Source organism: Maylandia zebra, linkage group LG17 (assembly GCF_041146795.1).
Source record: "Maylandia zebra isolate NMK-2024a linkage group LG17, Mzebra_GT3a, whole genome shotgun sequence".
Taxonomy (NCBI): domain Eukaryota; kingdom Metazoa; phylum Chordata; class Actinopteri; order Cichliformes; family Cichlidae; genus Maylandia; species Maylandia zebra.
Genome location: NC_135183.1, coordinates 29,602,181 through 29,616,156, shown reverse-complemented (window position 1 = coordinate 29,616,156; position 13,976 = coordinate 29,602,181). Strand labels below are relative to the sequence as shown.

At 41.4% G+C, this 13,976-nt stretch overlaps 2 protein-coding genes across 5 annotated transcripts; one reads left to right on the top strand and one right to left on the bottom strand.

The window, feature by feature from the left end:
* Positions 1-826: 826 nt before the first annotated feature.
* On the bottom strand, positions 827-4,727 carry LOC101473214 (uncharacterized). 3 transcript variants are annotated; one of them, XM_004548240.6, is made up of 8 exons: positions 4,587-4,727; positions 4,182-4,396; positions 3,230-3,340; positions 2,971-3,066; positions 2,632-2,742; positions 2,400-2,517; positions 2,114-2,314; positions 827-2,027 (listed from the first exon to the last, which is right to left on the bottom strand). In XM_004548240.6, exons 1-8 carry the CDS (start codon positions 4,603-4,605, stop codon positions 1,015-1,017), a joined length of 1,884 nt encoding a protein of 627 aa, XP_004548297.3. In that variant the 5' UTR covers positions 4,606-4,727; the 3' UTR covers positions 827-1,014. The 3 variants fall into 3 exon arrangements, with proteins under 3 accessions (XP_004548297.3, XP_012773883.3, XP_076731610.1); XM_012918429.5 differs by having other exon boundaries at positions 4,557-4,713; XM_076875495.1 differs by having other exon boundaries at positions 4,182-4,310; positions 4,587-4,702.
* On the top strand, positions 4,300-12,220 carry tspan33a (tetraspanin 33a). Of its 2 annotated transcripts, none has more exons than XM_076875496.1 (8): positions 4,300-4,408; positions 7,142-7,199; positions 7,432-7,559; positions 7,855-7,929; positions 10,607-10,702; positions 10,792-10,920; positions 11,015-11,173; positions 11,258-12,220. In XM_076875496.1, the coding sequence occupies exons 3-8, from the start codon at positions 7,470-7,472 to the stop codon at positions 11,357-11,359; spliced, it is 651 nt and encodes a 216-aa protein (XP_076731611.1). In that variant the 5' UTR covers positions 4,300-4,408; positions 7,142-7,199; positions 7,432-7,469; the 3' UTR covers positions 11,360-12,220. The 2 variants fall into 2 exon arrangements, with proteins under 2 accessions (XP_076731611.1, XP_004548296.2); XM_004548239.6 differs by lacking the exon at positions 4,300-4,408 and adding an exon at positions 5,071-5,372.
* The last annotated feature ends 1,756 nt before the right edge of the window (positions 12,221-13,976 follow it).

The following is a 13,976-nucleotide window of genomic DNA, read 5'->3' as shown; positions in this document are numbered from 1 at the left end:
AAAAGCTATTGTATGGACCAGCTATTTCACAAAGAACAAGAGGGTCTCATACAAAACAAAACACTACTGAGTTCCTTCTAAGAACTGTGTGGGCTTTTGCTCTCTAAACATGTCCAACTTTGGAAGAAAATGTGTTCACTCTAAGTTTCCAGATGCCTACGTTTGTAAAGGACTCTGTGGATCAGTCCTGGCTCCTTCCAAAGTTTGAATGCAGAAGGTGTCATTGAGGGAGAGGTGGTGTGCCTGATTTGCAGAAACTTTAAGGTGAATGCTGGGAGGACATTTCCTGGCTTCTTCATTGTAACAAATAAATGTTAATCACTTCACCTGGCAGCAGTGAGGTGATCCCGCACAGTAAGACAATGCCAAAGAAACAACTGAAACTTGAAATGACACTCAGGCGCTAACGGATGTGTAGATTGCACCGGTTTTCTCTGACGTTTCGGGTTGTGTCCTACAGAGTTTTTGTTCCCCTGCTGAAAAAAAACACCTTCCACAAGTCAGAATTTAAAGTTGTTGAAACTTTGTTCAAGTGAATACATCTAAATTTTGAGAAAACCCCCAAATTTTAAGATAATTACATTTTTGACAAGAATGCCAAAAAAAAAATTCAGTGGCACAAGAACATTCATAGGATTCAGCTCAAAGGGAAGGCTGCAGGTTTCTTAAACAGGGATGAAGTTAGAATAGTTTTACAGAGAGCTGAAAAGTGAAAGTGTTGCATATTTAACCAGCACTCCACCCAGAAAGCTTCATCATCAGATTTTCTACACTACAATGTGAGCGAGTGTAATGGTGTGTGAAACTAAAATGAAATTGACATCGCTGATGGTAAGTATATGCTCAAGTGCACTTTAATGCCTGCCGAATACACTGAAGAAAACAAAGCTTATACTTCCAGCGATTGCATGGTTAATGCTTCCCACACTTATTTCTTCGTACAGAAGGTAGTTCATTCTGGAATTCCAGTTTGAAATATACTTGTTTGACTGACAATAAAATAAGAACTGCAAACTACATGTGGGGTTTATGAGTGGCAAGGTGTCTTTTCAGATTCCCCTGCTGCGAGAATTCTCTCTCGCAGTTTGGACACTTGAATGGTTTCACCCCATTGTGGCTGAGTGTGTGTCTCTTTAGGCAGTTTAACGTAAGGAAACGCTTGGGGCATTCAGAGCACAGGTATGGGCGCTCCCCTGTATGAGAGCGCATGTGGACATTTAGGTGACTTTTGCTGGAGAAACCCTTCCCGCACTGGACGCAGGTGTAGGGCGTCTCCCCCGTGTGAGACCGAGTGTGCATCAGCAGCTCGCCCGAAGACAAGAAGGATTTCCCGCAAGTGGTGCAGAGGTAGTTTTTCTCCCCTCTGTGCATCTGCATGTGTCTCGTGATGCCAGCTTTGCTGAACCATTTCCCGCAGATGTTGCACAAGTTGGTGGGACCGTTGTGCAGGCGTTCATGCTGCTTGAGTGCATACCTGCACAGGAATCCCTTGTTGCACTGGTTACAGATGAATATTCGTCCTCTCTTATGAAGCCTCTGGTGCTGATAAAAGCCTGATGGGCTGGTGAATCCTTTCTCGCACTGGCTGCAGCGGTAGGGGAAGCTGTGGAGCTTCATGTGAGCCTTCAATTGATTTGGATGTTCAAAGAACTTTTCACACATCGGACATTTGGTTTCTTTCTCTGTGAAGTTTTTGTTCACAGGTCGCGTGCTCAGAAACCTTCTGTCTTCCTGCTTGGGCTCTTTCCATCTACGCTTTTCCTTATTTTCTACATTGTCATTTTTCTGCTTGCATTCCCAGTTTTTAGCCACACTTTTTGGTTCGGTTTTCCTCCGTTTGTCTGAGTCACCTTTTACTTGATTTTTCACAGCATTCTGACGTATCTTCTTCCTGACTTTTTTCCCAGAAAAGTTTGTGTGAATAGAAGCGGTTATCTGGTGCTCACTCTGGATGTGCTCCTGGACTTTTCTCTTTATGCGATGTGTGAATGAGCACTGAGGGCAGATGAATAAACAAGAGAAAGGACCTGAAAACAGTACAAAGCACAGCAAGTCAGAGAGATAAGACTAACTGATTCAAGAGTAATATTGGTCTCCTACTTTTTTTTCTGACCTGGTTTCTTTTTTGGCAGCCAATCATTTGCCGTGACATCAAAGCTTTGACTTGATTCTTCTTCTAAGCCCTCCAGTGATGGTGTTTGTTCTTCACTGTCATGATCTTCCTGACTATAAGCCTCAGTGAACCCCTCTGCGACAGTTTGAGAAGGGAGGGCTAGTGTGGACAAAATGACATCGTCCTCACTGCTTGACCGTGCTGTCAGAGAAGAAAGCCCGATAATATTACACATTACTCACTCATTTATAATACTTCATTAAAAAAAAAGAAAAAAGGTTCCCACCTGAACTTAGAGTCCCCGTCTGTCTGTGATGATGCAGCAGGGTCTTCAAACTGAAGGGTTCAGACAGATGGAGTCCAATTTCTTCTGATACAGGTGTTTCATTGAGCCAAGCTGCTGTCTGAGATGGAAAGAAAAGACCACAGAAATGCAGGTTGTAAGAGAACAAAAAATCTTAGAGGTTACAAATTTTGATCTCGTGCTGCAAATTACTTTTGTAGTACTGCTGGAGTACCTGCTGCAGGTCTGGTACTGGCAGCAGCTCTTCAAGTCTGGACAGAAAGATGGACACAAGCTGCTGGATCCTTTGGTTATAGATGGAGCCGTAGTTGGCAGGAAAAACCTCCTAAAGAAATCATATCTGAACTATAGGTTCATCTACTTGATGAGAAGCATAGATTATAGGTTATACATTTAATACAACATGTAAATTATGGTACTGTGTGCAGAAAACGAAAAAAACAGATTGTGGCTACCTTGTGACTGATAAGTTAGAACCATATGAGCCACTGATTGTAGCTAAATCAGAGGCTTCAAAACTTATGACTTGTGAATTTTTCAGAAACCAACTTACCTGAAAAAAGAACTCCTTCTCAAAAGGAACATTCAAAATGTTCTGAACCAGGCTAGCAAAGTTGCTGTATGATGTCTTCAATATATCAGAACTGGCCTGTCAAAAAGAAGACACACAATACAGGAAAAAGGTTTTTTTCTGTATTTTTAATCTATTTTTTCCTAAAGCTCATTGTTTGTCTAATTTTTTGTTTGCTTGCTTTTTTGTCTTTTTAAATTTGGTGATGAAACAGCTCTGAATTGTCTTTAAAAACACCCACCATCTCCTGATTAGAGCTCAGCTCAACACTGCAGGTGTGGACTTTATCTAGTTGACTCTGGATCATCTGCAGGTTGGATACACCATCACCTCGACACAGCTCAAGAACCAGCTGCAAAAAAAAAAGATCACGACATACTGTGGAAAAAAAACGACTGCCACTATGAGCAGAAGCACAATATTTAGGCATGTAATAACAAGCAACACAAAACACTTCAACTTCGAAAGCAAGAAAAATGTAATGAATGAAATGATGAATAACAGAACTCGTGCCTTACATTAAGTGCTATGAAAAAGTATTTGCCACCCTCCTGAGATCAGATTTTTGTCTGGTTCTCACACTTACATCAAACAAGTTGGAATATTAGACGAAAATAAGCTGAATAAATAACCTAAAAAAAAAAAAAACTTTCAGGGCATGACCCGATAGCTGGACATTCTCCTTTAGGATTTTCTAGAATAGAGCAGAATTCATGGTTCCACCAATTATAGCAAGTCATCCTGTCCTGAAACAACAAAGTAGCTTCAGACTGTCACACTACCACTTCCATGTTTTACTGTTGGTATGATGTTTTTTTAAAGAAATGCTGTGTTACTTTTATCCCAGATGTAACAAGACTGTTTTGCAACCACCTGGATGAGTTGTCGATGTACTCTTGGAGCACTTTTGGTAGGTTGGCCACACCTGGGAACGTTCACTAATGTTCCAAGTAGTTCAATTAACTACCAAAGCCTTTTAAATGTGGTGAAAATGTAAATTGTGGTTAACAACAATATTCAAAACCTACCATATATATTATTACTTAGACATGCACTAGCACATTAAGGTGAAGGCAGGAAAAAGACCCTCTGAGGGGCCACATAGATAAGTACTACATTAGTATAGGTTATTAATTCCTCATCTCAGCTTCACTGACATTAAAATGTATTTACAGTTGGGACTAATCCCTTACCCTTGCTCTCAGGCCCAGGATGAGCTGAGCCTTCTGGGTGGGACTGAGCAGCTCTGGGACCATCTCTGTTGCCAAACTGATGAAGTCCGCCAGCTTGTCATACTGCATCACTTTGAGCTGCTGCGCTACCTGCCACACGAAGGCAGACATGAGTCTCACTGGAGGGACAAGGAGACGCAGAGAGGCTGGAGGAAGAACACGGTCTGCCGAAGACACTGGAAACAAAGGTTTTGGAGTGAAAGCACCACATAATTTAACTAGAAACTGCAATTAACAGGTTACAGCTATACGAATAGAGAGAATTAGCAACGTTAGCTTAACAGCCTAATTGTTTTAAGAAGGCTTCTCTGAGCTAAAGAAAATAAATAAACCTACTAGCAAACAAACGCGCAACATCGCACAAACCTTCGCTTTTCCACGCCATTTTCGTATTTTATATATTTCTATAAAATTGACTGATTATTACTTCTGCAGACATCCTAATAAACACGGAAATAACCTCTAGGTAAAGCGGATGTTATGACGATATCGTGCCTTCAAAATAAAAGCAGACAGCGAGAGGACAGTTTGAGCTCAAATGTGGTTCACGTTTACTTTTTTCTAATAGACTAGAAAAGAAAAGAAAAATCATATTTTTTTTCCATATGCTATTTTTTGCCCTTTTTTGTCTCTAGTGTTGCATTCATACATGTTTACTTACAATTGGGCTTTTATTTTTGTACTTATTGATAATGTAACCGTTGTTTCCAATTAATAAAATCCCAACTCAGTCTTTTAAATCAGTGCTTGGACCCTGTTAATATCAGGGAACATTTAGTGCAAAAACAAAACAAAACAAAAACACACACAACAAAAAAAAAACACAGTGGAGAAAAAATGGGAACACCCAGTTTTTACACACCCTGCTACTATCAACCAGGGTCGGCGGGCAGCTGGGAACTCGTTACCTTACTGTTATGTGTCAGCATGTCAGCAAATCAGTCGTCGTCATCATGCTGAGAGGTGTTCGGTTTAACTTTAGGAAACACCTTTTCCCAGCTTTTGGCTCTTTTTGCGCGCAAACTTGAATAAAGACGCTCACCTGTCGCCATGGCACGAACAAGCAGAGGCGCACCTAGATCTGACGAGGAGTTTACGTTTGTCAGCCCAGCTGTGAAGTACCTGCTGTTCATATTTAATTTTATATTTTGGGTAAGTAATCGCGCGCTATTATAAAAGCATTGACTGACTGATCTCTGCGTGTGGTGACCTTCATTTTAGGAACTCTGTGTGCTGGTTAATCATTTGTCTTTGGAGCTTCCAGGGGACGTTTGACTAACAAATAGTTCAAAGACGTTTATGCTGTGATTTCAGTTATGCCAACCATGTAAGGCATCACTTCCTTGTCAGCGGAACACTTTGCTGCTTTGTTTCACTTAGTTGTTCTTTAACTTTGGTGTTCAGAGTGAAACTGAGGGAAAGAGTAGAAGGGAGAAGGAAGTATGGGTCTCACTCACAAAGGCATACACACAAACAAATACACCAGGTGTTCTCAGCTCAGTGTTTAAACATTGACTAAGTTTTATTCTCACTTTGAAAATCAGGATTGGATTTGGTCACCTCAGTCAGTGCTGTGGTTTGTTTCAGCCACCAGAAAATGTGAACACAAAGGAGTTTTCCCAGTTTCACTGATTTCCTTTTTTGTTACATACTCAATGCCAAGCAAACTTTCAGGGTCAATGTGCTCATGGGGCCACACATTTGTTTAATGTCCCCACCTCACATCTGTTTCCTGACAGAGGTTGTCCCCTGTGCCAGGTTGTGCAGGTGGTGATACATCTCTATTTCAACAAATGACTGAATAACATCATTCAAATTAAAATTCCGCAAATTATGTAAAACTGCAAAGCTCAGAAGGTTGGTTGTAAACAAAACGTTCCCATCAGTGGGTTGCGGTGTCAGGTGACCGTGGGCCAGAACTTAAGGAGATTTCTTACAGCATTTTTAGAGTTGATCTCTTGTTGCAGATTTAACCAGCTGAGGTTTAGATCCATGTGAGGAGACTAACCCTTTTTCAGGAAAATTAGAATGCTTAAACCAAGATCTGACATGAAGTTTTAGTGTTTTTCTTATGTCCTTGCTCAGTGTTTGTAGTGTTTCCTTTGCACATTCTATTATATTTGTAATTGTTTCATTTTTTGCATGGTTTTTTGTTTTTTTTTGTGTATAAGTGTGTCAGCAGTATTGAGGCAGTGCTCGTGTACAAACAGGATAAGTCTGTAAAAACTTGTATGGAATGTGTTGTCATTTCTGCTCCCTCCAGCTACAGTGAGTCTCGTAGTGCGCGCCGCTTCTTTTCATGGCAACTACTGACTCGTATGCAGACATGAATTACCTTCCTAATATCACCCCTGTGGGTTTTTTTTCCCTTTTTTTCCCTTTGACTGTGAAACTAAACCCTTCCAAAAAGACAAACCTGACCTCTCTCTCCCACCACATTAAGGCGCAGTGTCTGCAGTAACTCGATCTATGTCATTCAGGCTGGGAAGAGTATTTACTATTATTCTATTGAGACTGAGAAAGCAGTGCAGAGTGAAAGAGCCTTTATTTTTTTTAATGAAGTCTGCAGGTTGCTGTAGGTTAATATAGTCAGATTAAAGCAGAGAGACTGGAAGAATCTCCTAGTTTTAACAACCAATTGTTGGTGATGCAGTTTAACACTGATTCAGAGTGAATGTTTCTGGAAAATCATCAGTGCAGCCTTATCGGTGACTCATGTGTAGCCACTGCACATTTTTCTTATTATTGTAATTGAGTGTTCTGGAAAGATGATGATGCACCCTGTACAAGCAGAAACATAAGAGAAATATTTCTTCATATTCCCCTCGAGTGCATATTACACTTCACTTCTAATTTTTTTTTAATTGCCCCAAGGATAAAGAAATCTTGGGTAATCTTTTTTTCTATGTGTTTGTTCTCAGATAATTTCTCTGGTGTTGGTGTTAATCGGAGTGTATGCCCGCATTGTGAAACACGCAGGTAAAACAATTCTCTATTTATGAAGCATACAGTCTTTTTTAATAACACAGTGGGAGTCCCATCACATATAGGTAGAGTGCTTTTGTTTCTGTAAGGCTTTGTTAGTCCACTTTTTCACTAAAAACATACTTGAAAATGCAGTTTTTGAATTATATTTCCAGAAATGTTTCCCAGCCTGCCCTCTCTGTCTGTGTTATCCTTTGAGTGTCTTCTCTCTCCCCTTCTGCTTTAGAAACAGCGCTCGCATGTCTCGCTGTGGACCCCGCTGTAATGCTGTTGATTGTGGGGGTCCTCATGTTCATCATCACCTTCTGCGGTTGTGTGGGGTCCCTCCGAGAAAACCTCTGCCTCTTGCAAACTGTGAGGAAGAAGAATTTAATGGATTTTAAAGTTTTTATTATATCTTTAAGGGTCCAGATGCACAATCTTTTAAGATCATTGGTTATATTTGTGCTATCTATGCCAAGCAAACAGGTTACACTAGGAAACCATTAAAATATTTTGCTTCTAGAGTTCACTAGTTGTTCTCTGCTTTCTTGCTTAATCTGCACATTTTTTTTACAAGTGAGGCGCTCATAAGCAACAGCTTCATGGAGACACAGGAGGAGGTTTAAATTACAATGTGGTAACGACTGCTCTTTTTCCCTCCTCCCAGTTCTGTATCTGTCTGATCGTGATCTTCATCCTGCAGCTGACTGCTGGTGTCCTGGGCTTCATCTTTTCAGATAAGGTAATCGAACAATATGGACTGTTCTATCAATCAGAATAATGTAAACACAAATGTATTTCAGTTCTCTGTATTCTCAACTCTTTCAAAACTTAAATAGGTTTCTTTTGTTGCTCATTCTATAATAAATAACTTTGGGTGTAATAGTCTTTTGGGGGGCTCTTTATCATTTGATGATTTTTATACAGTTTTGTTTTATGTTTATACAGAATATCAGCACTAGTCATATGAGAGGTTATACAGTAGCTTCACATTAATATAAAACCTTGAAAAGCACGCTCCAAACTGGTGCTTAAGACTACTTCTTTTGCCTATTAATGATGTTGCACATGATATTAATTTTCTTTTAATTAAAAAAAAACCCAACAAACAAACAACGACAACAAATAAAAGTCATTTTAGCTCATCACTAGTTGGTTGCTGTGCAACATGATTATATAATATATTGTATCGTGTATAACTAAGCTTTTGTGGATATAAATTTGACGTGATTGTCGTGAAATAAAAATAGATTGCTTTAAAAACAGGCCATTATTTCCCATTGCTAGGAAGATGCTTAGTTACCTAAATGAAGTTTTTGGATAGAAAGGAGATGTTATTGTTGTAAGATTTAAATGTTGTTTTCAATTTTATCTCACAACTTAGACATTCACATTACTCACACTCTCATAACACGTACATATAGGATCTTGGGGGTGGGCACGCTACACGGACTCCAAATTGCCATCAGGGTGTACACCTCACCCCTGGCGTCGTTGCTCACCTCTCAATTTTAAATACACGTAGACATTGAGGGCTATCAGGAGGGGCTGTGCGCTTACCTGCTGCTCTCTGGCAGGTAGCTCCATGTCCTCCTGGGTTTTAAATGCACCTTAGAACACACATGCATCAACACTACATATGAGCGGGCAGAGGGAGGTTTGGAGTCTTCTCACACCCCCGTTCTCTGTGGCCTGCTGGAGCGGGGGGGCTGGGAGGAGGAGTTGGCCGTCCGACTGGGGTCTGGAATGTGAGGCCTCCCTGCTGCTGCGGAGTCGGGGCGGTCTGCATCTCCCCACCGCAGGGAAAAGGGTAACACCACCTGGGTCTGGGTGCAGTTTCCAGCTCAAGGGGTACCTAGACCTGGGGCTTAGAGTACGCTTGGGGAGTGTGATTGTGTGTACAGTGTCTCTTTGTGTTTGTCTCCACGTTGGGTGAGTGTTGAGTAATTGCATATGAGAGCATGAGGGTGGGAATGGATGTTTGTATATGTGTGTGCCTGTTTGTCTGTGTCCATATGTCAGGTTGGGTATCAGACGCCACCTCTCTGGGGACATCCCAGGTCCTCCAAGGTTTGGAGGCCTATCTCCCCCCACCACCACTTCCCCTGCCAGTGGCAGACCCCCTCAGACATCGGTGCGTTGGTGGTTCTTTGTGTCCGGGGATGGGCGTCCAGGTACACACTGGCTCACTCCTTGGTGGCTGCTTATCGGGCCCTGGAGCCTGGGGCTCGCTCGGGCCACTTCGGGGGTGGGGTGCCCTCGGCCTCTCGGCCTGGGGCTCGGTCACTCAGGCACGGCTGGCTGCCGGCGGAGCTCCCGGGCACGTCACTGCAACCCCCCCTGGCTTATGCTCTACGGCTGCTGAGTGACCCCTCATCTGGGACTCTCCTCAGCTCTTTCTGGGACAGTGGCGCAGCTGCCCCTCTGTTGGTCTTCCTTGGTCTCTTGTGTTCTGGGGGCCTCTGGATGTCTGGAGTTTTGATCTCCTCCATACCTGCTTCATGCCCTGGAGGACGGGGCTGTGGCTCCCCACACCCTCTAAGAGATCATTACATGTAGGAACCTTTTAAAAACAAACGCGTTCATGCTCACAGGTGTACACACGGGTGCTCACACACACAAACTACACTCTTTTTGGCTCCTACCTTAAAGCACACTGTGCGCTGTCGATCTTACGTGCTGCACAATAATGTTTAATATTTAGTATTTACTGTTATATTCCCATATATCATCATGATGTTGTTTATCCCTTGTTAAATGCTTGTTTTCTTTTTTCTTTCTCAACGAGTGATCCAGGTGATTGATATATGTATTTTTGTCTGCTTATTTTGTTGGGTTTTGTTTTTTGCCCTTTATCCCCGTCCCTCTTCTCCGCTGTTTTTTTCCCCTCTTTCTTTCTCCCTTTTCTTTTCCTCATTCAAGTCTGTCCCGTATCTAGAAAGTGAAAATAAAAAATAAAATAAACAATAAAAGGTGAATCAAATAGACCATTACGGCAAGGCTGGGACAGTCCATTTGGTAAAGTAAATCCATTGGGCATCTTTCTTCGCCTTTAGACAATAATTCTGATGGCAAAAGAGCAAAACGGGACAGGCAAAAAAAAAAGAAAAAAGATTTAAATATAGGATGATTTTAAAAAGGTTTAGGTTGCTAGGCAACATGATGACGTTACAAAATCTGACGGAGATGAAACTCTTCAAGGCCCTAACATGTACATGTGTGCCACGTTTGGTTGCTCCAAACTCCTGATCTTGTCAGAGTTGGCAGCCAACGAAGCAAACAACACACACAGGGAGAGAGGTTGTGTATTATAAAATGAGAGCGCCCTCTGCTGCACGTTGTCCATATTAATCTAGATTTATTTCATTGTTTTATTTACTTTTTTTATCCATAAAATACTTTTTCATTTTTCTTTCAAGGCAAAAGGTAAAGTGACCGAGGTGATCAACAATGCCATTGTCCACTACAGAGATGATATTGATCTGCAAAACCTTATTGATTTTGGTCAGGAAGAGGTAAGGATTTAGCCTGAAGGTGGAATTGTTGGGGTGATGGCAGCCTTTTAGGTGGCTACTCCATCTTCTGATCTCTTCTGTCTCATCAGTTTGACTGCTGTGGTGCTTTGAGGTACTTGGACTGGTCACAGAACATGTATTTCAACTGCAGCAAGGACAACCCCAGCCGAGAACGCTGCTCTGTCCCCTTTTCCTGCTGTATATTAAGAAATGACACGGTGAACTTGCTTTTAAGAATATGCTGATACTGATTTTTGTGGTTCATTTTTGTTGTTTTTCATGTGTTTTAACTGTGTGCTCGTTTGCGGGCAGGTAATCAACACCATGTGCGGTCACAACATTCAGGAATTGGATTACATCGAGGCTGGAAACCGCATTCACACCAATGGCTGCATAGACAAAATAGTTGATTGGATCCACAGCAACCTGTTCTTACTAGGAGGCATTGCGCTGGGACTGGCTATACCACAGGTAGAGGATTACATACCAACACTCACACAGCTTCTAATAGAAGAGACACATGTTCAACCTTCTGTCATGTTTTCTGGTTTGCAGCTGGCTGGAATGCTTTTGTCTCAGATTCTGATGAACCAGATCAAAGACCAGATCGAGCTGCAGAACTACAACCAGAAACACAGCTCTGACCCGTGGAGCTGATCCAGGAGACACCAAAGTCTGATGAGGAGAACAGGAAGCATGTAGACACCAGCATAATCGGGGTTGATTGGTAGAACTAAACCAATAGAGTCCTTTGAGCCTGTTATGATTCTTGGACAAAGGACACACGGACAGACCAAATGCTGACTTTTGAAAGGGTTACTTTAAAAGCAAACTTTATACCCAAGCAAGGGCAGAAGGTATATTTGGTGCTCAGGATGTTACGTTTTAGTGAGGAGATGCAGTCGAAAATATCTACAAGAATTAAAAAAAATTTATTTTGTGTTATTTTATTACAAAAGTTTTTTAAAAAAAACTTTTTTAAAAAGCAAAAAGCATAATTTTACCATCAGTGAGGTGGCTCAGATTTTTTCAATGTGCTGAAAATTACTGTAAATCACATATTGTTTAATGTCATCCTTTAGAACTGTGTCTGTCACTCAAGTTCAGCATACTTAAAATATGTCTTGAGACAAGGCCAAGCCAATGCATACAGACCATTTTGTGAATAGTTTCTTCCTCTTTCGCAAGCTTGTATTACCTCAATGCTCCAGAACCTCCCCCACCCCATGAACATGTTACAAAGTTAAAGCAATAACATACAGTATGATAAACAGGTTTCGTTCGACAACAACCGCAAGCAAATGTTTACACTGCTGCTCTGACCTTTCACAATCATGCTGCCATGTTGGCCTGCTCAATTGTTCTGCCAAGACCTCACACTGCACATGATGTCATCGCCTCCTTTCATTTTGGCCAGCTGACTGCCTGCATGGCTGTGGAGACGCGGGATTTTCTTGTAGGGTGTATATTGAAATACGTTGCCATTGCAAATAAATGTTTGCCAAACCACACAGTTCATATTCTTGTGTTTGGACTGAACTAGTTTAAATTCTGAATCCTTCTTGCTCTCACTTTATTTTAAAACTAAAATATAGAAGAATTCTTTTAAAAAGAGGAAAACAAATGTCTGGAGTGCTGTTGAATCACCCTCTTGAAGTAGTTATTCGTACAAGCCAGTTTGTACTTTGTGACCCGTCACTGTGCAGACTGACCTCCCCTGACTGAGGGGGGAAAATATTTATTCACTCTGAAAGCAAAGCAAAGTCTGGTTCTATTGAAATGTTTTGTCAGGATTAGCTTCAGCCTAGTCATAAATGTTTACTGCTTCATGAAGCTGTAAATTTACAGTACTGTGCAAAAATCTTGAGCTACCCTTTTTTTTTTTCTTTTTGGTATATTGCTTGGAAAATTGGAAAGGTGTAGCAGTGACTTATCGACACACATGGAAATACAGTATATAAGGCAATTCTAATGAGCTTGCGAATCAGTATTTGGTATCACTGACTTCATTCTTCAACACAACCTCTATTAAACAAGCTTTCCTATAATTTCTCGAAGTATTCTTCAGGAATAATTCTCCAGGCTTCTTGAAGGGCATTCAAGTCAAGGCAATGGTTGTCTGTCCCTGTGTGTTGGCCTTGCGACAGACTGGCGACATGTCCAGGGTGTACCCCGCCTCTCACCCTATGACAGCTGGGATAGGCTCCTGTGAACCTGAAAAAGGATAAGCGGAAGCGAATGGATGGATGGAATTTTGAGGAGCAGATTCTGGGGGTAGGCAACTCCAGGCCTCGAGTGCCGGTATCCTGCAGGTTTTAGATCTCACCCTGGGTCAACACACCTGAATCAAATGATAAGTTCATTACCAGGCCTCTGGAGAACTTCAAGACATGTTGAGGAGGTAATTTAGCCATTTAAATCAGCTGTGTTGGATCAAGGACATCTAAAACCTGCAGGACACCGGCACTCGAGGCCTGGAGTTGCCTACCCCTGGTCTAGTCCATGAGTCAAAGTGTTCTAGTTGATATTGCATGCACAACTGGAATCTGAGGTTACATTTCCAGGTACATAATTCCATCAATGTTGACACAATCTCCAACACCACTGGCTGAAATGCAGTCCAAACCATGACACAGCCTCCACTGTGTTTTACAGATCCCAGTAGACTACTGGACCTCTCTCCTGACCTCCATACATATTGATAATGATTTGAACCAAAAATTTCAAATTTTGATTTAACCCTCCCAAGGACCTGTTTCCTCTGATTTTTCAGTCTGATGTTTAATTTGGCAGACCTCAGCCTTTCTTTACTTCTTTTTTTCTATTTCCTCTGTTCCTTAAGGACATGGCTTTCAGGTACTGTTCATCTGTTCTAGATATTTTTTAGCCCACCTGTTCAGTTTTCTCAAAATGTTTCAGTTTTCAGCTAATTGCTCTTTGGGAATCACCTTGTTGGGGCAGAAATACTATTTTATCCCTGTAAACTGTGTTATTGTTGCCATTTTTATAGATATAGATTCTGACAGGCTACTATGAATAAAGTGTCTAAAGATCCTATTTGAATTTTGGTCTTTACCAAGTTGTCTGTTAAATGTAAACACATTTTGAGTTAGGGGAGTTTAGGGGGTTAAATCAGTGGTAAGTGGTTTAACAAACAACAAGTCCTCTGAAAATGGTAAGGTACAAGGAGCGAACTCCTTGGAAGCAAAGAAAATGAAAATGGGGAGTGGCTCGAGACTTTTACACAGTACTGTACATATTCATTAAAAAGAAA

Excerpts from the sequence above, each read along its gene's own strand:
- LOC101473214 (XM_012918429.5), bottom strand. The coding sequence starts at position 4,605 with ATGGCGTGGAAAAGCGAAGGTTTGTGCGATGTTGCGCGTTTGTTTGCT. Across the intron at positions 4,397-4,556 it reads TGTTGCGCGTTTGTTTGCTA|TGTCTTCGGCAGACCGTGTT; the intron begins GTAGGTTTATTT and ends CTTTGTTTCCAG. Across the intron at positions 2,315-2,399 it reads GACGGGGACTCTAAGTTCAG|CACGGTCAAGCAGTGAGGAC; the intron begins GTGGGAACCTTT and ends CTTCTCTGACAG.
- tspan33a (XM_004548239.6), top strand. The coding sequence starts at position 5,271 with ATGGCACGAACAAGCAGAGGCGCACCTAGATCTGACGAGGAGTTTACG. Across the intron at positions 7,200-7,431 it reads CCGCATTGTGAAACACGCAG|AAACAGCGCTCGCATGTCTC; the intron begins GTAAAACAATTC and ends CTTCTGCTTTAG. Across the intron at positions 10,921-11,014 it reads GTATATTAAGAAATGACACG|GTAATCAACACCATGTGCGG; the intron begins GTGAACTTGCTT and ends GTTTGCGGGCAG.